At 48.1% G+C, this 22,867-nt stretch overlaps 2 protein-coding genes across 9 annotated transcripts in view; one reads left to right on the top strand and one right to left on the bottom strand.

The window, feature by feature from the left end:
* LOC113921446 overlaps nt 1–21,742 on the bottom strand; it is a 66,663-nt gene extending 44,921 nt beyond the window's left edge. The window contains exon 1 of the mRNA XM_027592117.2: nt 20,162–21,742. The gene's annotated coding sequence lies outside the window, so the exon portion shown is untranslated. The remainder of the gene's footprint in view (nt 1–20,161) is intronic.
* Nucleotides 19,206–22,867, top strand: part of SEPHS1 (selenophosphate synthetase 1) — a 30,221-nt gene continuing 26,559 nt past the window's right edge. For 3 of the 8 annotated variants that reach the window (XM_027592101.2, XM_027592102.2, XM_027592099.2), the window contains exons 1-2: nt 19,206–19,256; nt 22,146–22,414. In XM_027592101.2, coding sequence (XP_027447902.1) covers nt 22,222–22,414 — 193 coding nt within the window. In that variant the 5' untranslated portion in view covers nt 19,206–19,256; nt 22,146–22,221. Of the gene's footprint in view, nt 19,257–19,859; nt 20,118–21,810; nt 21,949–22,145; nt 22,415–22,867 lie in introns of those variants that run through there. The other 5 variants (XR_003519691.2, XR_003519692.2, XM_027592103.1 and 2 more) reach the window with 3 other exon arrangements.

Consider the following 22,867-nt stretch of genomic DNA (forward strand, 5'->3'; position numbering starts at 1 on the left):
GGGAATCTCAAGCAGACTCCATGCTGAGCGTAGAGCCAGATGCAGGGCTCGATCCCACAACCCCGAGATCATGACGTGAACGGAAATCAAGAGTTGGATGTTCTGGGCGCCTGGGTGGCTCAGTTGGTTAAGTGACTGCCTTCAGCTCAGGTCATGATCCTGGAGTCCCTGGATCGAGTCCCGCATCGGACTCCCTGCTCAGCAGGGAGTCCGCTTCGCCCTCTGACCCTCCCCCCCCCATGTGCTCTCTCTCATTCTCTCTCTCAAATAAATAAATAAAATCTTTAAAAAAAAAAAAGTTGGATGTTCAACTGACTGAGCCATCCAGGCACCCCCCCCCACCTTTTTAACTTTTTTAATGTGGCTTGCTAGAAAATTTAAAACTGCACCTGGGGCTTGTATTCTATTTCTATGGGACAGAGCTACTCTGAGCTTCCGGTACACTAAAGCGCATTATGAATCTGTAAGAGACTGTAGCAGGCAGGGAGTCCAAACACATACATGATCACATGACCATTTTTCACATAATATCTTATTATAGCTATATGTTTATTCTCCTTCACGCTTTTCCACTTTTTCATACCTGTAGGTGGAAGTTTGGTGAGGTGTTTATTTTAATTCAGTTACATCTGCACACGGGAGATCCACCAGGTCTCTTCCTGGAACTTTACATTTTATAGGGCTGCTGTGAATTACATGCCAGTTTCCATTTGCAGAAATGAGAACAAGGCACAGCACCACCACATCATTGAACGTTTGAAGATGTCTGGCTATTAGTTAATTCCTACCTTTCCCAGGATATAGAGAAAAGAATACAAGCACAGAACTGGTGGGCAGTTCCTCCTTCCCAGGGCCAGAGCTGACTCCGGCAAGGAGGATCCTGACACAGAACATTAGGTTGTGCTGCCTCCTACTGGCCACAATGAGACTGCACAAAACCCACAGGTAAGAAAACTGTTAATTCAGTGCTTCGGTAATAGACGCTTTTTAAAGGGGGAAAAAATCTCTTTTAAATATATCTGCAGTCCCCAGATTGAAAAATACCATTCTAAATCATGCAAATGAAGAAGTTCAAACAGCAACCAAGACTTACATTCTAAGAGGTGCCTTCAGTTTCCAGGGAAACTGCAAGGCACAGACGTGATCTTTGTACTCGGGATTATGCACCTTGCATACTTCCCACACTAAGTCTTGCAGTAATGATGTCCTTTTGCTATGGCATCTCTGTGCTAAAAAAAAAAAAAACAAAAAAAACAAAAAACACATCACCCTATCCTTCGCTCTGTTTATAGCTCCATACTCTTGCCCTGGCTTCTGTGAAACTGAACTTACTTCTCTTCTTTGCCCCATATACCTTTCTGCCCAACACCCAAACCCCCAAAATAGGGGAGGAGGTCTGTGCCTGGTCTCAGCATCTCCTCATTGACAGCATCTAGTATCATCTTCTCCCCGACCTCTGCCCACCTCCACCCCTGCACCTCTTCCCAAGCTGACTCAGTCTGTCTGTCCTCCCGGCAACCCATCGCCCTGTCCTTAGCTCTGTCGCCTTGTTTATAGGTGTCTCTGTCACCCTCTAGACCTCCAGAAATTTGAGGACAGAGCATGTCTTAGGTATTTTTGAATAATACACATATTTGTATCACTTGAATTTGAAAATATGCTCAGCATTATTAAAGCCTTCAACTTGACTAAGATGTTTGAATAAAAGGTTTTATGACCTAATAAGACATATGCATAAACTGGAATGCCAGATGGAATGTAAGAGATAAATGGCAGGTTACAGAGGCTGATAAAACCCTCTACCAAGCAAACACAAAGGAAGAAGCAATTGCCTCTAGCTAGAGAAGGAGGAAAAGGCATTTGAGACTGATCTGAAATGATAAGCTATGTCTGTGGGGATGGGGTGGGGGAGGGGAATGGAGTTGTCATATACGGAAACTCTTCCAGACAGAAGAAATACAAATAAAATAAAATACAAGCCTCAGAGACAGGAAAGCAGGAGTATCTTCTATGAGCAAGTACTGCTGTTTTTCCAGAACCTAAGGTGCTTTCAGGTGAGAGACAAGGGCAGATGGGGTCAGGTTCCTGAGGGACTTAAAAGCCAAGCTAAGGAGGATAGAAGGATATTTTGACCAGACAGGGGCTGGGAGTGAGGGCTAGGGGGCGGGGGGGGGGGGGGGGGGGGGGGGGAGTGTCTGTGGGCTGGTGGAGCACAGAACTCCCCCCTCCCCGCCTGGCCATACCCAGGTATATAGCAATATTCCACTTTTCCATGGGAGCTGTAGCACTTCTGGGAAATTTCTGGATGGACACTTCCCCCCCTCAGATAGGGCGTTGAAAGCAGGCAGCAATCTCGTCATTACAGAAGAGCAAGGGTTCCCCAAGTTTGCCCCAGCACCACAATCACGGGGAAGGCTCATCACAACACAGACTGCTGGGCCCCACCCTGGAAGCATCTGAGTTAACAGGTCTGGGGGCGGCCCCCAAATTTGCATTTCCAATAACTTCCCAGGTGAGACCAGCCTTTGCAAACCATTGTCCAAGAACATCTCTAGGAGGGAAATGGTAAGTGTAGAGCCGAAACCAAGGGTCCGCCGATGCTCAACTGACTGGGCCACCAGGCGCCCCCCTTTCTGATGGAAATTTAAATTATTTCCAATTTTTGGCTCTTACAAATACCCTTGTGTATGTCTCTTTGTCCATTCACCCACCTACTAGAGGAATTAATGAGTCCAAAGATATATGCACCTTTCAACTTCACTGCAGAGCGTCCAATTGCTCTCCAAAATGGCTTTACTAATTTCTGTTCCTGCCATCAGCATCAGACAGCCCCAATTCCCCCACATTCCTGACCACATGTGGTCATGCTAATTTTTGCTAATCTAGTGGCCATAAAATGCTCCTTGTTTTAATTTGCATTCTGCTGATTACTGGGGAAGTTGAATGTCTTCTCATGTATTCGCAACTCTGACGGCCTCTTCTGTGAATTCCCCATTCATATTTTTACCATTTCTTTTCCGTTGGATTTCCTTTCCTTATTGATTTGTATGAGTTCTTTACATATTCTAGAAAGTATTCCTTTGTTGATTACAAGTTACAAATATCTACTCCTAGTCCTTTAATTTGGTTTAAGAATTTTTTTATTATACAGAAGTTTTAAGTATTAATACAGCCAAACTTACCCATATATTTCTTCCTGATAGGTGTTTTTTGTCTTGTTTAAGAAATCCTTCTCGGGGTGCCTGGCTGGCTCAGTCGGTAGGGCATGCAACCCTTGATCTCTGAGTTGTGAGCTCAAGTTCCACACTGGGTATAGAGATTACTTAAAAATAAAATTAAAAAAAAAAGGGAAAGAAATCCTTCTTGCTCAGAGGACATAAACTCAGATACTTCCTTTTCTAAGTGTAAAGATTTACTTTTCCTCAATAAACCTTATAATTACCTTGCAACTTGCACAATTATAATGCATTGATTTTTGTGTATGGATGTGAAAAGCATTAATTTGTGAAATACATACATTTCAGTTATACCACTCCCACTCACAATTTTTGGCATTTTTAATTTTTTAGGTCAAAGCTCAAGCAATGGAAGACACACTGGCCTCCACGCACTTGACTTCTGCGGGCCTCTGGTATTCACCTTCCACATTTCAAGAGCGAGGACAAGAGTATCTGGCACTGTGTGATGAGCCATAGGAACTGGGCTTGCTTTGTGGGACATACAAGCACCTGGGACATCTCCAGGAATTTCAGAGAGGGAGGCACTCGCTACACAAGGCAGGCCTTCCTTCAGCAGCTGAGTGGGGTGTCAGCATCTTGACATTGAGTGAGAAACAATGGGGCTCTAGGTTTTCAGGCATTCTCTGTGCTGTGCTTCTGGATGAAAGCGGGGAGATGTGTTAGAGGGTTGGGACAAGAGCGTGGAAGCAGTTAGAGACTTAGCTCGCCCGGCTCTCACAAAACACCACAGATGGGAGGCTGAAACAGCAAACATTCTCTCTCGGTTCTGGAGGCTGGGAAGTCCAACATCAAGATGCCAGCAGATTTGTGCCTGGTGAAGCTGCCCTTTCCTACTTGCAGATGTCACTTGTCAAGTGTTGACATTTGCTGTGTCTTCTTCACAGGGCAGAGAGTAAGAGGGCACTAATCCCATCATGGGGCCCCACCCTCATGACCTTCATCTCAGCCACACTGAGGCCCTCCCAAAGGCCCCACCTCCCACTACCAGCACCCGAGGGTGAACCTTGGAAGGTAACAAAGATCCAGTCCCTAGCCAGAGACCACTGCAAGTTGTTCAGGCAAGTGAAACATGAATTTATGAAGAATCAGTGGGGAAGGATGAAAGTGAATGGATTTGAGTGATATTCAGAGAAGTAGGATCACCTGGAAGCCAGACTGAGCAGAGAAAATCACCACCAGCAAACCATCAGCGGTGTGCCTCTCCCTCAAAGGAATCACAGAGTCCCCAGGCCAAAAAGTTTCTCAGTGCGCATCCAGTACAACCATCCATGTGCTGCGTCTGCTTGCCAAGCATCAAAATGGAATGCCTCGAAGGACAGAGGATTGGCTCTGCACAGAGAAATTCGAGCCGAGGAGGGCCAAACCTGAACAACGTCCAAAACCAGACATGGACCCCGTGTTCCAGATGCGTGTGCTCTGAAGGGAGTTCAAATAAAAACAACTTTCGCCCCTGCCATTATTTATTTACCCTTCTTCTTCGTCTTGCATCATGTCTGTCTAATTTCGAGTCTGGAGGCCCCAAGGCCACGTCCACTCCTGAGCATAGGCCCAGCACGGCGCCAACACAGAGTGCCAGGTAAGGACAGTCACCGTTGGGTAGGAGGAACTTGATTTGTAAGTATTTTCCCCAAGTGACCTCTGGCCAGAGGAGATAATTAAGGAGGATTGTGCATGTGGGGGGGAAAGGGTAAAGTCTGTCATGGATTGAGCATTGGGAACAAAGACTGTGAATGAATAGCTTGCTCCTCTGCTTGGAGAACAGTGACTTCTAGTTAACTTAGGACTTAGCTCTGGGGCCAATTTTTAATTCAACCAATTCTGAGAACAGGAAATAGACAGGAAGCCTGAGACGTGCATCCACATACACATAGCTTCTCCACTTAACTCTTCTACCTCTCTGCCCTCCTCTCTTGTCCCTGCCAAATACGCAGGAGAATCTGGCTTCTAACAACCACCATTCATTACAGTATAACCATGAGTGGAGGAGAGAAGAGAGCCAGTTACCTGTGATGCAGAAAAATGGGAAGAGATGTGCTCAAACCCAGGTCATCAAGACTCTTCTCTTCCTACGCTGCAGAATCCCTGCAGTACAGGAGGCTGGGGGTGACAGAAACGGTTGGGATAGGCTACATGATAAGAAGGCAGGAGCTGTGTTTATTTTTTCTCCTTAAGTAATCTCTACACCCAACGTGGGGCTCGAACTCACAACCCTGAGATCAAGAGTCGCACATTCCACCAACTGAGCCAGCCAGGTGCCCCCAGAGCAGCTTTTCTTAAAAGACAGAATTGGGGGCGCCTGGGTGGCTCAGTCGTTAAGCGTCTGCCTTCGGCTCAGGTCATGATCCCAGGGTCCTGGGATCGAGCCCCGCACCGGGCTCCCTGCTCCGCGGGAGGCCTGCTTCTCCCTCTCCCACTCCCCCTGCTCGTGTTCCTGCTCTCGCTGTGTCTCTCTGTCAAATAAATAAATAAAATCTTTTAAAAAAATAAATAAAAAATAAAAAAATGTATAAGTTTAAAAAAAAAAAGACAGAATTGAAGAGAATTGAATGGTTGAGTGAAGAACTGTGTAAATAATCAAGAGGCGGCGGCTATCAGGGTCTCCGGATTTAGAAGGGGGTAGTCTGTGCATTTTTGGACATTAGATGCAAAACTTGACTCATTTTAATCGGCGGAGACAGGAAGGGAGAGGGACGGAACATGCAATAAAAAAAAATACCCCCCCAATGTTATCCCTCATGCATGAGAAAGACAAAGGGAAAACTTAATAATTTTGTAGCATTAGATACTCTCTGGGTGCAAACAATGACATCTACACTTTACAGTACCAAAGTAATCACCTTTGTGCTCAAGAGAAACAGGATTTGCTGGGGAAAACACCATGGCATGGTGGGATCTTACGGAATGTGGCTTCATTTTGGGAGGTGCAGAGCCAGAATTTCGGAAACTGCCTCATTGTTAATTGCATTCGAGTGGCGAGCACCCCCCGACCGACCACACTGTGGATCGTGTTTCTGTCTGTCTTCATCAGATAGATGTCCCCTTGTGTTAGTGCATACACAGTCAGAATCCTTCATCCTGCCACCAGTCTGCCACCTCAGATGGTTCAGTGAGCCTTCCTGAGCCCAACCACAGAGCCATGCACAATGCGGGGGAGGGCGTTGTGGGGAGGAGGTCTCAGAGGGAGCCCCCAGCTCGGGGGGGGGGGGGGGGGGAGGGGTGTCACTCAGGAGACCCTGGGGGAGGCCTGGGGGGGGGAATTCTTAACTGGGATTGACTATTTAAAGTGTCCTTCGTTTAGAAGTAATCAAGTCACTGTTTCTGAAACCAAACACAGAAGTGCCAATGCCATGACTTAAATTTCTCGTGACCTTTTATGTCTTGCCAAAACACCTATGGTTTTTACTGCAGATTGTAAAAGACCACTGATGAAAGTGAATGATGATTACTGAAATTACTGTAGCATTAATGAGTTAATGGAAAAATAATGTACTCCCTATATTTCAACTTTCTCCTCCAAATTCAAATTGTTCTCCCATAGCACTTGCCACCATATTACTCAGTTTTGGGGTCAGAGACCCCTCTGAGGAGCTGGTGAAAGCTAGGAACACTCTTCCCAGAAATGCACAAGCAGACACAATTTTGCACATAATATCAGAAGGTTCATAGATTCCCCTCCAAACGCAAAAAAAAAAATTCTGAGACCTCCACCTAGCACTTGGTATTACAGCAATCCTTTCATTGATCGGGATTTTGACCTGTTTTTAGGGTCCCCATACTGAGCACAAGTGCCTACAAACCAGTAGTTGCTCAAAGGTAAGACTCACTGTTAACCCGACTTTTTAAGGCAAGCAAGACGGAATGAGAGAAAAGGTATTTAGATGTAGGGAGAACACATATTTATGTTGTGCAAGAAAACATATTTTATTGGTCTTTCAGCTATTTCCATTTTTATTAGGATTTGGATCCTTTGGAAAATTTATCGCATGAAGAAACAGAACCAATTTCTCTTATCCAGGCAGGGATCCAGAACCTAAGCCCTTGGGAGAATTGATCTGGAAAAATGTGCAGTTATACAAATAAGCCTCAACAGGGGCCTAGGAGAAAACAGAGAGGACCTCCCCTCCCAAAGATCAAGATGCAGCCTAAAATGTGTCTTAGGGGACTTGTTCCTTTCCAGAATCCACCTGCCAGGACAACGCTGCCTGCAAGCGTATCCACAACGAGTGATTCCACGTCGCTTTCCTGCCTGACCTGTTCAGTCTCCATCTTGCCTTCCTCGGTTCTCTGGCCCTCCTGGTTCTGCGTCTGAATTTCTGTCTCCCCCACAGAAACCTACCTTCAGTAGGGTTTGGACACTTGCTTTCAAGTTGCTAAGCCCCGCTATCAGACAATTCTAGGCGGTGAAGCCAAGCCCGCAGGGGGAGATGTGGAAAGACTATTCCGGCAACCTGCTGAGAAGCGAGGGCTGGCCTGGTGAATCCTCCTTCTGGCCGCCGCCAAGATGTAGGGGGAAGGAAGGGGGGGCGTCTGGGAAGGTGTCATGCTAATGGAACCGAGTTTTGGGGGTCCTGCCTCCAGATGGAGGTTAAAGGATAAGATGTCAGGCATCTCTGCGGCCTCAACCTGGTCCAGTAGACGGCTGGACCTTTCACCAACGCCTCGCCTATGAGAGGACAATGCTGAGGGTGCCCCTTGGGAGGGACAAGGAAGAGAGATGCAGGAGAGCAGACTCATCCTGGTATTTACCGGGGAGAGCGAGAAGCTGGCGCCAGTCCTCATTCACTTGACCACTGCTTACTGAGTGCCTCCATCCGTGGTTGCGGATCGGGGACAGAGGGCCTGAGTTCAAATCCAAGTCCTCTATTTTCTGCCTTTGTGACCTTGGGCAAGTTACTTATCTTCTCTGTGCCTTGATTTCCTCATCTCTAAAATGGAAATGATGATGGTACCTACTGCATAGGGTTGTTATGGGGACTGAATGAATGAATATATGTAGAGCTCCAAGAAGAGGGCCAGCACACAGCAAGCAATTGTGGGGTTTTTTGTTTGTTTTGTTTTAAAAGATTTTATTTATCTATTTGAGAGAGAGAGCGCGTGCGCGCGCGCGTGCATGTGCGCATGTGAGCAGGGGGAGGGGCAGAGGGCGAGGGATAAGCAGGCTCCCCACAGAGCAGGGAGCCTGATGTGGGACTCGACCCTGGGATCATGACCTGAGCAGAAGGCAGAGACTTATCCGACTGAGCCACCCAGTTGCCCCCTGTGGCATGCTTCTTAAAAGAGGCGTCTACACTCATTGTCTCGCCAGCACACTACACCCTGCCTTCCACCCTAGCCCCTGCACATAAGTACTTCCCCCCAAGGCCATCAGGGACCACTTAAACCCAATGACCTATTTTCAATTCTGATCTTACCTTGATTTTCTCTAGCACCTGACAATGTCGGCCCCTCCCACCTTCTTAAAATTCCTTGTCCCCCCAGTTCCAGAATGACACTCTCCTGCTGTTCCTACCGATGCCAGGGAATGCGCTAGGCACTGGGAGGCAAAGATACTCGAGACAGTCTCTACAAGGAACTCAGGGGTTTGGGGGAGAGAAGGGAGATTAGGTATATGGCACAATTACAAATCATCAGGATTGGTTCCAAGATGAGGACCAGAATGGGGTGGCAGGGCTGTGTTCCTTCTGGCGGCTGTAGGGAAGAATCAATTTCCTTGCCTTTTGCAGCTTCTAGAAGCCGACCACATTCCTTGGCTTGTGGCTCCCAATCACTCTACTCCTGGTGGTTGCATTGGTCCATCCAGATAATCCAGGATAATCTCCTCATCCAAAAAATCCTTAACTAAATTATATCTGCAAAGTCATTTTTGCCACATACAGTAACATATTCACAGGTAATAGGATGTGGCCAACGCTGGGGGCCACGATTCTGCCTACCGCAGATGGCACAGTCTCTCCCCGTGGAGTTGCCAGAGAACTCTCGAGAGAAGCCTCCTGGGGCAGAATCTTACAGGTTTAGTTCTCATTTGCCAGAAGGGGGGACACGGTAGGTATGAGCAAAGGAATAGTGCTTGCTGAGACGCTAAGCAGAGGAAGAGAGGAGGTGAGCCTGGAGATCTGCACCCACTCAGTCTGGCTGTATAGCTGATGAATCGGAAGAAAGTGCCTCTGGAGAACGGATTAAGGGAGAAAAAGCAGAAGCTGGATTACAAGGTTTTGGTTTTTTTAAAACCATAGTAAAGAGTCTGAAACGTATCTGAAATTCACTTGAACAATGCTATTACTTTAACGTGGGTCACTGTTTCTTAAAATTTTCTTGACCCGGGGCGCCTAGGTGGCACAGTTGGTTGAATGGGATTTCGGCTGGGTCATGATCTCAGGGTCATGGGATCGAGCCCCACGGGGCTCCATGCTCAGAGCAGTGTCTACTTGAGACTCTCTCTCCCTCTGCCCCTCCTCCCCATGCTCTCTCTCAAATAAATAAACAGATAAAGGGCCGCCTGGGTGGCTCAGTTGGTTGAGCATCCGACTCTTGGTTTCGGCTCAGGTCATGATCTCAGGGTTGTGAGATCGAGCCCTGCATTGGGCAATGCACTCAGCGTGGAGTCTGCCGGAGATCCTATCTCTCTCTCTCTAAAATAAAAAATAAATAAAATTTAAAGTAATATTTTAAAATATTTATTTTAAATATTTTATGTATTTATTTAAATATTCGATTAATTAATTAATATTAAATATTTAAATAAATGTGGCAAAATATTCAATTAAATATTTAAAATATTTACTTATTTTAAATATTTATCTAAAATAAATAACAATTTAAAAATTTTAAAATTTTCTTGACTCATTTTTTTTGTCCTTAAGATTAATGTCCCCAAAATCACAGGTTTTATATGTTAGTTCTATCTTTCCAATGCGTGTTAAGACAAATACACAACTATCAGAGTAAAAATGTTCTTGCATCTACCACCTAAAATCATCCGCGCACACCCATGAATGAGCTCTGTACTTGGAGAAACAGAGCCAGAGGCAGCGCAAACCACCTGAAGGTTTCAGGCAGGGAAAAGAACACGGTCAGGTTTGCCTTTGATAAATACCGTTCTGGCAGCATTAATCTCTTTGGACTGAATGGAATCAATGAACATTATAACAAAAAGACCATAAATTAGCATACTTTCACAATCCTCAAGGTGAGAGATGAGAAAATGAATCAAGACGCGAGGGGGGGAGGCCGGGGGGCGGAGGGAGGGAGGAGAGAAGGGGAGGGGAGGGCTGGATACCCACAGTACTGAGGTGGTAGAAGAGCTGGATGATAGTGAAGACTGGAAAAGGAAAAAGGGGGACTGGGGAGAGCTGCTGAGGTCCCAGCATGTACAACACCACGGATAACTGTCCATTCACCAGGATAGTCAATAAGGGGTACAGTCGATGGCAGAGTGCGGGGGTGGGGTGGGGGGGTCAGGGTTGGAAGGAAACGATTCCTTCGGTCCTCACATCTGCTGAATGTGAGGTGCTGAGAGCCGCTGGCGGATGCACGTGAATGCCTGTGTTTGGGGCAGGTTTCAGAGCAGCGCCGCCCAGCAGAAATACGCTGTCAGCCCGCCATGCCCTTTTCAGCGGTCAAGTGACCACATTAAAACATGTAAAAAGCAACATATGAAATGAATAATCTATTTTATAGAACCCAACTATTCGAATCATTATATTTCAAAATGGATCGATATAAAAACTATTGAGATAGTTTACATTTTTTCTCGTTTTAAGTCTTCAAGCTCCAGTGCATTTTTTTTACACTGAGAGCACATCTCACCCCAGAGATGCCAAGTGCTCAGTATTCCACCACGAAGCGTGGCCACTGTATTGACGACACGGCTTAGGAGCCATGTGCAACAAAAGAGCAAGAGGACCTCAGGACAACCCTGACGAACGTGGGGTGTGAATGGGAGGGAAAGACGGCTAGAGGCATCAAAAAAGAATAATGAAAATATCTAGCTCAGTCAGAAGTGCATGCAAGGGGCATCTGGGTGCTTCAGTCCGTTAAGCCTCTGCCTTTGACTCAAGTCATGATCCCAGGGTCCTGGGATCGAATCCCGCACTGGGTGTAGCGATTACTTAAATAAATTTAAAGAAACTTTTGTTTTGTTTTGTTTTAAAGATTTTATTTATTTATTTGAAAGAGAGAGAGAGAGAGATCATGAGCAGGGGGTAAGGGTAAAGGGAGAAGCAGACTCCCCACTGAGTGAGGAGCCCAATGCGGGACTCAATCCCAGGATCCTGGGATCATGACCTGAGCTGAAGGCAGATGCTTAAAAAACTGAGCAATCCAGGTGCCCTAAGTAAAAAAATCTTTTTATTTTATTTTATTTTATTTTATTTTATTTTATTATTTTATTTTATTTTTTACTTTATTTTGTTATGTTATGTTATGTTAAGTCACACACAATACATCTTTAGTTTTTGATGTAGTGTTCCAGGATTCATTGTTTTCGTATAACACCCAGTCCTCCATGCAGTAGGTGTGCTCCTTAATACCCATCACCAGTCTAACCCACCCCCCCACCCCCATCCCCTCTAAAACCCTCAGTTTGTTTCTTGGGGTCCATAGTCTCTCATGGTTCGTCTCCCCCTCCGATTTTCCCCCCCTTCATTTTCCCTTCCTTCTCCTAATGTCCTCCATGGCATTCCTTATGTTCCACAAATAAGTAAAACCATATGATAATTGACTTTCTCTGCCTGACTTATTTCACTTAGCATAATCTCCTCCAGTCCCATCCATGCTGATGTAAAAGTTGGGTATTCATCGAAGGGGGGAAATCAGAGGGGGAGACGAACCATGAGAGATGATGGACTCTGAAAAACAAACTGAGGGTTCTAGAGGGGAGGGGGGTGGGGCGATGGGCGATGGGACGTGCATCAAAGAATGGTTCAATCAAGTTTACATTTCTTTTGTCTTTCTTATTATTTGTTACAAATCAATCTTCCCACATTTATGAAATGATCCTATACCCTACCACCACACATTGCCACTTTCCAGTAAGGATAAAGAAGTAACATGAGGAATATATGTTAAGGAAAAATAGAAGAAGATAGCAGGAGGGGAAAAATGAAGGGGGGGAAATCGGAGGGGGAGACCAACCATGAGAGACGATGGACTCTGAAAAACAAACTGAGGATTCTAGAGGGGAGGGGGGTGGGGCGATGGGTTAGCCTGGTGATGGGTATTAAAGAGGGCACGTTCTGCGTGGAACACTGGGTATTATGCACAAACAATGAATCATGTGACACTATATTAAAAACTAATGATGTAATGTATGGTGATTAACATAACAATAAAAAATTTTTAAAAAAACCTCATGCTGACCTGGAAATCTTAAATAAAAAAAGAATGTTAAAACCAAATGTTGGTACAGATGTAGAGCACTTTAAACTTCATTCATTGTTGGTGGAGGTATAAAATGGTTCAAATACTTTGAAAAAATTTCTGACAGTTTCTTATCAAACTAAAAAATGCTTATTTTATGACCCAGCAATGTTATTCCTGTGTATTTTCACAATAAACATGGAAGAATATGATGACCAAAAAAAAAAAAAAAGTTGGGTATTCATCCTTTCTGATGGCTGAGTAATATTCCATTGTATATATGGACCACATCTTCTTTATCCATTCGTCTGTTGAAGGGCATCTCAGCTCTTTTCACAGTTTGGCTATTGTGGACATTGCTGCTATGAACATTGGGGTGCATATGGCCCTTCTTTTCACTACATCTGTATCTTTGGGGTAAATACCCAGTAGTGCAATTGCTGGGTCATAGGGTAGCTCTATTTTTAATTTTTTGGGGCACCTCCACACTGTTTTCCAGAGTGGTTGCACCAGCTTACATTCCCACTAACAGTGTAAGAGGGTTCCCCTTTCTCCACAACCTCTCCAACATTTGTTGTTTCTTGCCTTGTCAATTTTCCCCATTCTGACTGGTGTAAGGTGGTATCTCAGTGTGGATTTGATTGGAATTTCCCTGATGGCTAATCTTAAAAAAAAAAAAAAAAAAAAAAAAGATGAAGCAGCCAAAGAGGTTAGGAGGAGAATGAGAGAAGCGCTAACATGAACCTGCCGAGAACTTCGAGAGGAGGAGAGGAATGTGCTTCTCCGTGGCCTCAAATGCTGCAGGGAGGCCCTCAGGACCAGGCACACGGACTCCAGACTCAGCCCCAGTGTGAGTCCTGGTTTGACTGCTTATCACGGGGCACTGTGGCAGAAGCTGGCGATGCCATCGATGCCCGGCCCACCTCGGAGTTCGCCCGAGTTTCAAGGATAGCGTCCAGCCCACGGACAGCATGCCCCCCTCGGTCACCTTCCTGTCCCGGACAGCAGGGCTCCTTCCTCCAGGAGGAAGTTCTGAGGCTCCTGTCCCGGGGGAGGGAGGCCCAGGGGACTCACTGGAGAAATGTCTCAGCCTCCCTGTCTGCCAGTGCTGTGATTCCAAGAGGGCGTATTTGTTTTCTATTGCTGTGGTGACACATGACCACTAACTCTGTGAACACAGGCGCATTTGTGATCGGGCAGTTCTGTGGGGCAGAAGTTGGACGGGGACATCACGGGCGAAGATCAAAGTATCTGCAGGGGGCAGTCCTTTCTGGAGGCTCTAGAGGAGACTCTGTTTCCTCGCCTTTTCCAGCTTCCAGAGGCTCCTGTTTCCCCTGATTTGTGGCCCCTTCCTCCATCATAGCTGACAACACTGGGCTGAATCCTTGTCACGCTGCCATGTCTCTGGGTCTCTCTTTTGGTTCTGCCACGTTAAGGACCCTGTAATTACACTGTGCCCACCCAGGTAATCCAGGATAACCTCCTTAAGATCAAACTTAGTTCCATCTGCAACCTGAATTCCTCTTTACCCTGTTACATAACACGTTCACACGCCCCAGGGATTGGGACACAGACATCTTTGGGGTCGGGGGCATTAGTCTGCCTCTCAAAGGGGCTTACAGGTTCCCAGATAGCTGCCAACAGGGCTGAGCCCATGGTGGTGACCCACTCACTTACATTCTTTTGGACTTTCTTCCTTCCCTGACTTGTGTTGCCCACTTCTTGCCTTTGTACTTCCTGAGATCACCTCCCAAATAAGCTCCCTTCCTCTAAATCCTCATCTCAAGATCTGCCTCAGAGGAACCTTATGGAAGACAGTGATCTTGGGCAAGTTACTCAATCAATCTGAGCCCTAGTTTCCTCCACCATGAAAGCAAAATATATCACAGTACCTAGCTCACAAGGTTGTTGGGAGAATTCTAAGAGTCAATGTTCATAAAAGAATCTATACAGTGGGGGGTAGAGTAAGTCCTCAACCTGAGTTAGCTATTGTTGGAGGGGGACAGCTGGTGCCCAGGGAGGGGCCAGACTCAGACAGACAGAGATGGTTCTCCCTCTGAGACACTGACGGTCAGAGGTGTGGGGTGGGGACAGAGTGGGAAAACTGGAGGGTTTCCTCTGAGCGCAGCCATTTTCTCCTTGAGCTGCATCTGCTCCTGAGGGCAGTACAGTGTGGTACAGACTTTGGAGATAATAATGAACATTTGGAAGAGCATACTTAAGGATTTCTGAGCTGTTGGGAAAGGCCAGTGGGCACTGGATATCATACATCTGTCAGAGCACAATCTCTAAGCTCTGAGTTTCTCCGCCTGGTAAAGTGGTAGGGAAGAGGGTGGAGGGAAGGGACGTAAGGCTGGATGTCTGAGGGCAGATGTGGTCAAAGGACAGTGCAGGAGATAAGACCGTGGAGTGTACTGAAGGCTCCAGGCTGGATGGAAGGAAAAGGGACCATCTTGAGAGACCGGTGATTCTCATATGGGGGCAGTGCAGGTGGCCGGCTGTAAAGAAGTGAGAGGAGTATAGGACCAGAGATAGGATGCTGATGTTTAATATTCCCAGAGAAGAGACAGTTTAGAGCGCACACACGAGAACGGGCAGCTGAACTGAAGGTAAAAGTTATTCGATTTGGGGTGTCCATCACCTACCAGGTCTTAGTCATGACCAGAGAGTCCTCCTACCCCCCATGATGACACATCAGGGGCCACTTTTGAACGGGCACAACGCAAGCAGTGTAGGGGAGTGACTGTCCTGGCAACAGATGGTGGTAATGCTGGATAGTAAACACCCGAAGTGAGAAAGTCAGCACAGGAGGCAAGTCATGTCCCCAAGACTGCTTTGGAGCTCGTAGAATGTGGGAGGCAGAACAGGCAATCTCCTGTCCCTCTGAGTGTCTGAGAAAGCAGAATTCTTTAGAGTAGTGCCCCCCCACGCCCACTGCCCCCCCCCAGCATCAGCAGGGGAGCCCATTAAAAGCATGGATTCTTAGTACTCCTTCCCCCGACATATGCCCCCAACCAGCCCTATTAGTTTCCTGGGGCTGCGTGACAAATATGGCAACACTGGGCGGCTTAATGCAGAACACAGAAATGTATTCTCCCTCAGTTCTGGAGACCAGAAGTCCCAAGTCAAGGTGTTGGCAGGGCTGTGCTCCCTCTGATGGCTCTAGTGAAGGGTCTTCCTCGCCTCTGGGGACCAGAAGCAATCCTTGGCGTTCCTTGGCTTGAAGGTGCCTCACTCCAATCTCTGCCCCAGTCTTCACATGGGCTTTTCCCGTGTGTCTCTGTCCCCAAATCACCCTGTTCTTGTAAGTCATTGGATTTAGGCCCACAATAATCTACCATGACCTCATCTTAACTTGATCACACTTGCAAAGACCCTTCCAAATAAGGCCACATTCACTGGTACCAGGGGTTAATACTTCAACACATCTCCGGTGGGGGACACAATTACTATTAAAGAAAACAGTTTATGACATGTGTTGAACATGGTAAGGCAGACTTTACTCAGGACCATCGAAAGAGAATTTTGCAGTGGGGGAAGAGACTGGGCTCAACTCCGAACAGCATGGGCAGGAGGAATTTATAGTCAAGGAGCAGGGTGAGGACCCGTGGGTGGAAAATTACTAAGAGGAAATAACAGGGGTGGGGGGGATTCTGGCTAAACTGACCTAACAAGATTCTTGCTAAAGGCAGGTGGTGGGGGGGGAGGTGATCAGACGGTCACCTGGGGGATGGTGGGGGGTGGGGAACCCAATTAGATATTGAGGGTGGGGGAGGGGATCTTGCTAAAATGGGATTTTGCAAGGGAGCAGGTAGATGGGCTTAGCTAGAAGTTTCAGGAGCCTGACTAAAGTTTGGTCAAAGACTCTTTCTCCCGACTCAACCCATTATGCCAGCTAGATACAATCTTTGGGGCAGGGCTGGTAAATGTGTATTTTTTAACAAGGGTCCACCAGGTAAAGCAATCCAGGAGAACCATCTTTTAGTTGGAGCCCATAGGACCTGAAAACTCAGGGAAGAAGGCTCCCAGTGGAATGGGGCTTTGATGGCTCCACGGGGGAGGACTCAGAAAAAGGCTGGGGGGAGAAAAGCCAACTGGGGGGAAGCACAGAGAGCCATGCATTTAGAGCAAAGAAGGGGGGTGGAGAGATCCAGTAGGTTATCGGGCCCCAAGGATGGAGACGGACTCCATATGGAATGAAGGCATCCCTAGCTTAGTGAAGAGTCTTCAGCCTCTGCCCAGAAGAATTTGACTCCAGTTGTCGTGGAGCTGCTAAGACCTCCACACCCGGGGGTGGGGAGTGCTGCGGGAAGGCGTAGGTTTTGAGGATGCTGGCCTCCCACAGAGTCCACAGGGATCAGCCTCCAGCTCGCCCAGCCATTCCATTAGGAAGCCCCGCCGGGCTCTGTCCAAGGTCTCCTTCACTTTCATCCTGAACTCCCCTTCCTGGTTAATCCCACCTCTTTCCGAGGCTTTAAACCCCATTTACATGCTGATGGATCCCACATTTGCATCTCAGACTCAAGAGCCCACACCCCACCCCAAGTGCCAAGCCCTAGTTTGACCAATTGCATTCAGTCTAGAATATCTGGCAGGTGCCTGAAATTGAACATTTCCAAAGCTGAACTCACCCCTAAACTTGTTTGCCTTCCCATAGTTGCTCTTTCAGTTAGGATTACTACCCACCCAGTCCCGCAAAACTAGAAATCTGGGGGTCATCTTATGCTCCTTCCTCCAACCCCATGTTAAATCCCCTCAACTCTTTTGTCTACAGTCCTGCCGCTTCCTTTCGAATCCCCTCAACTTCAGTCTTGACTATTACAATTACCTCCTAGAGATATGGCCCCGTTTTCCCCTCTGGGGGAGGGCATCCTCCCAGATGTGGTACAGCCTTTTTTTAGAGCTCAACTTTTAAAAAACAAATCTGCCAAACTCTGCTGACTACCATAAATACCAAACTCCCCAGCATGACACATCATCTTCAGGTACACCTTGCCCCTAATCCCCCCAACCTTTTTTTTTCAAGTTGTGACTTTTCTTGCTAAAAAAACCCTCACAAACAAAACCAAAACCCCACAAGAACTCACAAAATTAATGTCAAAAGGGAGAGGATGGGAGGAATAAAGATACTGCATCCCCTTTGCCTGATTCAGGAGGTCTGGAGAGTTGCCTGGGGATTGTGTATACAGGCATCTTCCCAGGTGATTCAGAGGCAGATCCAGCTTTGTCAAACACAGGGTTGTGCCATTCTTACAGAAGTCCAACCACTCACATCAGAGAATCCAGGCTACTCTATGCTTTCCTAACTTACTGTAGAGGTACCGAGAAAAAAAACAAAACAAACAAAAAAAAAAACCACAGAGCGGAAAAGCCTGCATCAGGCGGTCTGCTAGGTTACATCACTTCTGTATCCTCACCGAGAATAAGACCCTGAGGACTCGTCAAGCAGAAATTTTAAGAATGAAAAGGGCATCTGCATAGCCTGCAAACCTGATGCCAAACATAAAGCCCCTTTCGGTGACAAAAACATTCCTGCCCCCAAATCCATTTAGAAAATGCTGAACCACCCTAGAAAAGTTTGGTCGGCGTTCCTCCACACTCCTTGGTTTTGAGGGAAGCCCTAAAAGACGTAGTATTGGGAAAGCGTTTTTGCTTTATTTTAATCAGCAATGTATTGGAGAGTCGAAAACCTGAAGAAAGCACTTTCACATGCGGAAGCTCTTCTATCAGTGTTAATTCAAACACACACAGTATTAGGCTGCCATGTTTACTTGGACATGTGAAGAGCAAACAATGTAACCGAGGAACCTTGAGCTCGGACTCCCTACCAAGCACGTTGAACATTCAAGAAACTTTGCGGGATGGCGGCACATCCACTAAGCCGCACGTTAGGTCCCGAGCCCAGGCTAAACAATAGAAAGGAGAGAGGACAGAAGTCACTACTAATCAGACGCGCCGTTTATGTTTTAAAAAAATCTTTCCTCGTGTCAGAGGCGGCTTTTCCTCTGCTCCTACTCTTTTTCAAAGTGTTTCCACGGTCATTGTCTCCCAGCACGAAACGACGGCGGCGCTCGGGGAGCAGGTACAGCGTCCCGCAGGGGTGTAGCGCGGTGGAGCCCGGCCAGGTTTTGGAAAACATTCCCGGCCCTTCCGGCGGGTCGAGGAAAAGTAGGTGGTGGCCCGGGCGCCAAAGGCTGCTGCCAGTGCAACTCGCAACTTTTGAAATCAATCCTTTTTGCATCATGCAACGGATGCCACCGCTCCTCGGGTTTGCAACCCCCCACCCCTCCCCCGAGACCAATCATTGCCGCGCTCGGGCCTGCACATCGCCCCCGCCCCCTTCCCGGGCCGCACGCAGCCACCGAGCCGCTCCGGCCGCGGCCCGCCGCCTCTTAAAGGGCGGTAGCCGGCCCTTAAAGGCCCCTCGCGCGCGGCGCACGGCGGAGCGCGGCGGCCCGGTTCCCGGCAGGGGCCAGCCGAGCCAGGCCGAGCCCCTGCGGCGCCCAGGCGCGGCCCGGGCCCTCCCGCCCTCCGCGCCGCCGCCGCCGGGAGCGGCATTTTTATTCAGGCGACGCTTAAGGGAGCCCGGCCGCGCCCGGTGCATTGTGGGAGCGCCGGAGTCCCGTTTTCGGGAGGAGGAGGAGGGCGCAAAGCGAACCGGTAAGCGCCTGGCTTGGGGAGGGGGGGGCGCGACGCCAGGCTTAAAGGGGAATATTCGTCCGCAGGCCCATGGCGGCCGTGCAGATCCCCCTCCGGGCCGCCCGGGCCCGCCGGGAGCCGTGCACGGCCGGCGCTCTCCAGCGCTGCCTGGAGAGGGGCAGAGCCAGGGCTTGGTGGGGCCGCTTTAAAAAAGAAGCACCGCCCGCGCCGCCGCCGCCGCCGCCGCCGCGCGGAGCCGGGGAAGGAGGGAGGGAGGAAAGGGCGGGGGAGGAGTGGAGGGGGAGGGCGGCGGCGGCGACGCAAGGGTTAATTTTTTCGCCCGCCGACATTTTTGTGCGGCGGCGGCGGCGGCCCGCGCGCGCGGCGGGGACAACCCAGGCCGGGCTCCGGGCGCGGCGCGCGGCGTCTCCGGGGCCCTCCCCGCCCCCACGCGCGCGCCCTCCGGCCCGCGGGCGCCGCCTGACCCTGGGCGCCCGGGCCGGGCCGGCCCCGAGGGCCGGGGTCCCACCGCGCTCGCGCCCGCCCCGCCGCGGCCGGTTGGCCGTGCGCGCCTCGCGCCCTCCCTGCCGTTCCCGCCGCCGCCGCCGGGAGAGCGGGCGGGCATGGCCCAGCCGGCGGCGGTGCCGCGCTGCCTCCGCCCGGCCGCGGCCAGCCCGCAGCGCCGCGCCGCACAAAGAGCCGAGGCCCGGTCTGCCTTTAAAGGCGGCAGCCTGAGACTTAAGGTGTCCCCGGCGTGCGGGGCTCCGCGCTCCGGCTGCCGCCTGGACGCGTGCTGCATGGAGAGCGCCCGGCCCCCGCGCGCCGGGCCCGGAGTCCACCCCTTTGTTTATTTCCTGGGCTTAGGGGCTTGGGGGTAGGGAGGTAGGTACGGGGCTGCGGCTGTACCCTCTTCCGTCCCCGCTTACCGTGCTTCCCGAGCTGTGCGGCCCGCCTGACGCACGCGGTTAAAAAAAAAAAAAAAAAAATTAAGGTGGCCGAGAAGGAAAGGGTTAACCGTTGTCTTTAAATATTCATATCATTGTTTTAAAGGTGTAAACATGCGGATTCTGGGTTGGAGCGGACTATCTCTTATTATGCAAATGTACTCCCCCCCATTAATTACGATTTCCCCAAGCACCCCCCCCATTTTCGCTCACCCACCCTCCAAAAACTAAGTTTTCAAGGTTCGGATGTGAGTGTGGGATGTGTGTCCCTCGTTCCATTTCGAATTTTAAAACTCCTGAGTGCTTTGTGGACTTCAGGTGTTTTAAACTTTTTTCCTCTTAAAAATCTGGGAAAATATAAATTATGTTTAAAAGGAAGTTAGTCCCTCAAATTCCCCGCCTCTTTTTGGGGGGGGAGGGTAGGGTTGGAGGTAGGAAAATAACTGGATGCCTCGTGAGTTGGATTTTTTTTTTTCCCCCTGGTAGGAGTGAGGCGATGTTAAGTGCGAGGCGTTTTGTGAGCAAAGGACTTGTTTTGTTCCAAACTCTTCCAAGTCAAAGTGCTATTGGACTTTTCCTAACTCTAAAATGGCTTCAGAATTCCCCTCTGGTATTTTGCTTTGCTCCCCTGCCAACCCTCCTTTTGGACAGGTTGATTTCTTGGAATCTTGGAAGGTTTGTTCCTGCACAGTTGTAGGTTTCAAACCGAAATGATTGCTTACCCCAAACATGTTTTTGTAAGGACAGTTTGGATTACTGCCCAAACTCGGGCTTTGTGAGATTTATTTTATTTAGTTATTTTGTGAGTGTGTGTGTGTGAGAGAGAGAGATTTATTTTAAATGAGTGATGTGCTTCCCAGGAGATCAGAAACTCTATAAATGGGAATTATGTTCTTAATCATAAATTTTATAGGGGAAACTGACTCTGAAACTTGGGGTGTTTGTAATTCTATGCCCAATAAAATACCAATCTGGAGGTTTGTAAACCCTGGGACCACATAGAAGATTCTGGTTTAACCTCTGAGACTTGAGATTTAGAAGGGTTTGCCCTAGAAACTTCCAGTGGTACCAAGTACCATAAATGCCAGTGATTTAGTACAGTTTAATTTCTCATTTTAGTTCTGCAATGAAACCGTAATGAGCAGGGGCAAGCATATTTATTTTGTCAATGATGTGTGTGTACTGGTTTGTTGGGCGGGATGTTTGCTTTCTAGGAAAGAGCACTGCATTAAAACATTAGAGAACTTTCCACTGCTCTCTTGGAGAAAATTAATCTTGCTGTGTTAAACAGCCATTCCACTTTTCGAGTTGTGTTCTTTAGTGAGGCTTCCTTAGTTTTGGATCATGTTGTACTTTTGGCCCAGAGTGAAAACACGCTTTTCTAAAATTGAATTGAGCATCGTGAAGAATTTCATCAAGTGCATTTCCGTCAGCATCCTTTTCCTGCAGAGTGTCTGTCTAATGGGCATTTTATTTTTCTGTGTGAGATAGCAGAAGATACTAAGAGGCTTTCCAGAAAAGTCCCTTTAGCCAGGCCTTCTAATTTCTCAACCGTAGTGCTTCTAGGTTGACAGATGAAGTGACCAGAAGTTTTCTCATAATGCTGGCCGCCAGAAGAACCTTTGGGACCTACTGCTCAAGATGGCCTTGTGTCATGTGTCAGCTGGCCCATAGTGCTTTCTTCAGGGGAGGTGTCCTGGCTGCCCCTCAGAGCCACAGTTATGGGAACACAGACGTCAGGTCTTCTTCAGTAGAAGATGTCTGTGATGGTACAGTCACTTTTTAAAAATGATTCGATCTGGATTATGCCTCACTGTAATGAACTGTTATGGCCTCCGATCACCCTATGCAGTCTGGATGATTGCAGCTTTTCTCACACTTGTCACTGTCCTGTATTCACTTGATTCTTAGCAAGTACTGGTGAGAATTCTTTTAATGGTGTCTTTTGTGTTTTGGCGCTACCTAGGTGGATCTGTAAAGAAACCAACCGCTAGGAGAGGGAGGGGAGGAGCCCAGCTGTGAGGTGTGTGCGCCCCAGAACCATGTCTACGCGGGAGTCCTTTAACCCCGAAAGTTATGAATTGGACAAGAGCTTCCGGCTAACCAGATTCACTGAACTGAAGGGCACTGGCTGCAAAGTGCCCCAAGATGTCCTGCAGAAATTGCTGGAATCCTTACAAGAGAACCACTTCCAAGAAGATGAGCAATTTCTGGGAGCAGTTATGCCAAGGCTTGGTATGTGAACCATTACTTCTTTTATACTTCCCCAAAGTAGAGCATCTTGGCTGCAATTGAAGTCAATGAGTCAAAAGCCAAACTTCTGTCCTCCCATGGTGCCTTTTTCAAAAAGCAAAGCAATGATAACTATTCTAATATTGTAACTTATTTGGAGGAAGTACTTGAAAAGCATCAAGAAATGTGCTCTAGCCATTTTTAAACTATTAAGTGTGCAGTTGAGACAATTCTGTTACGGTAAGAGAATTTTTTACTAAATTGAATTTTGTAGTTAGCTGAGGATTAAGCAGAAACTCCTTTATGCATCTGTTCTAAAATTTTCCTTAAAACGCTTGCATTCTCTTCTTTGCCTTAGGAAAGCTAGTGCTTACGTGTCATTGAGCAGCACGTTGAGGGCAGTGATGGGGTGGGGGGGGCCCCTGGGTTCCTATGCAGTATGCACTGTTGGATGAG

This window comes from Zalophus californianus, chromosome 9 (genome assembly GCF_009762305.2).
Source record: "Zalophus californianus isolate mZalCal1 chromosome 9, mZalCal1.pri.v2, whole genome shotgun sequence".
Taxonomy (NCBI): Eukaryota; Metazoa; Chordata; class Mammalia; order Carnivora; family Otariidae; genus Zalophus; species Zalophus californianus.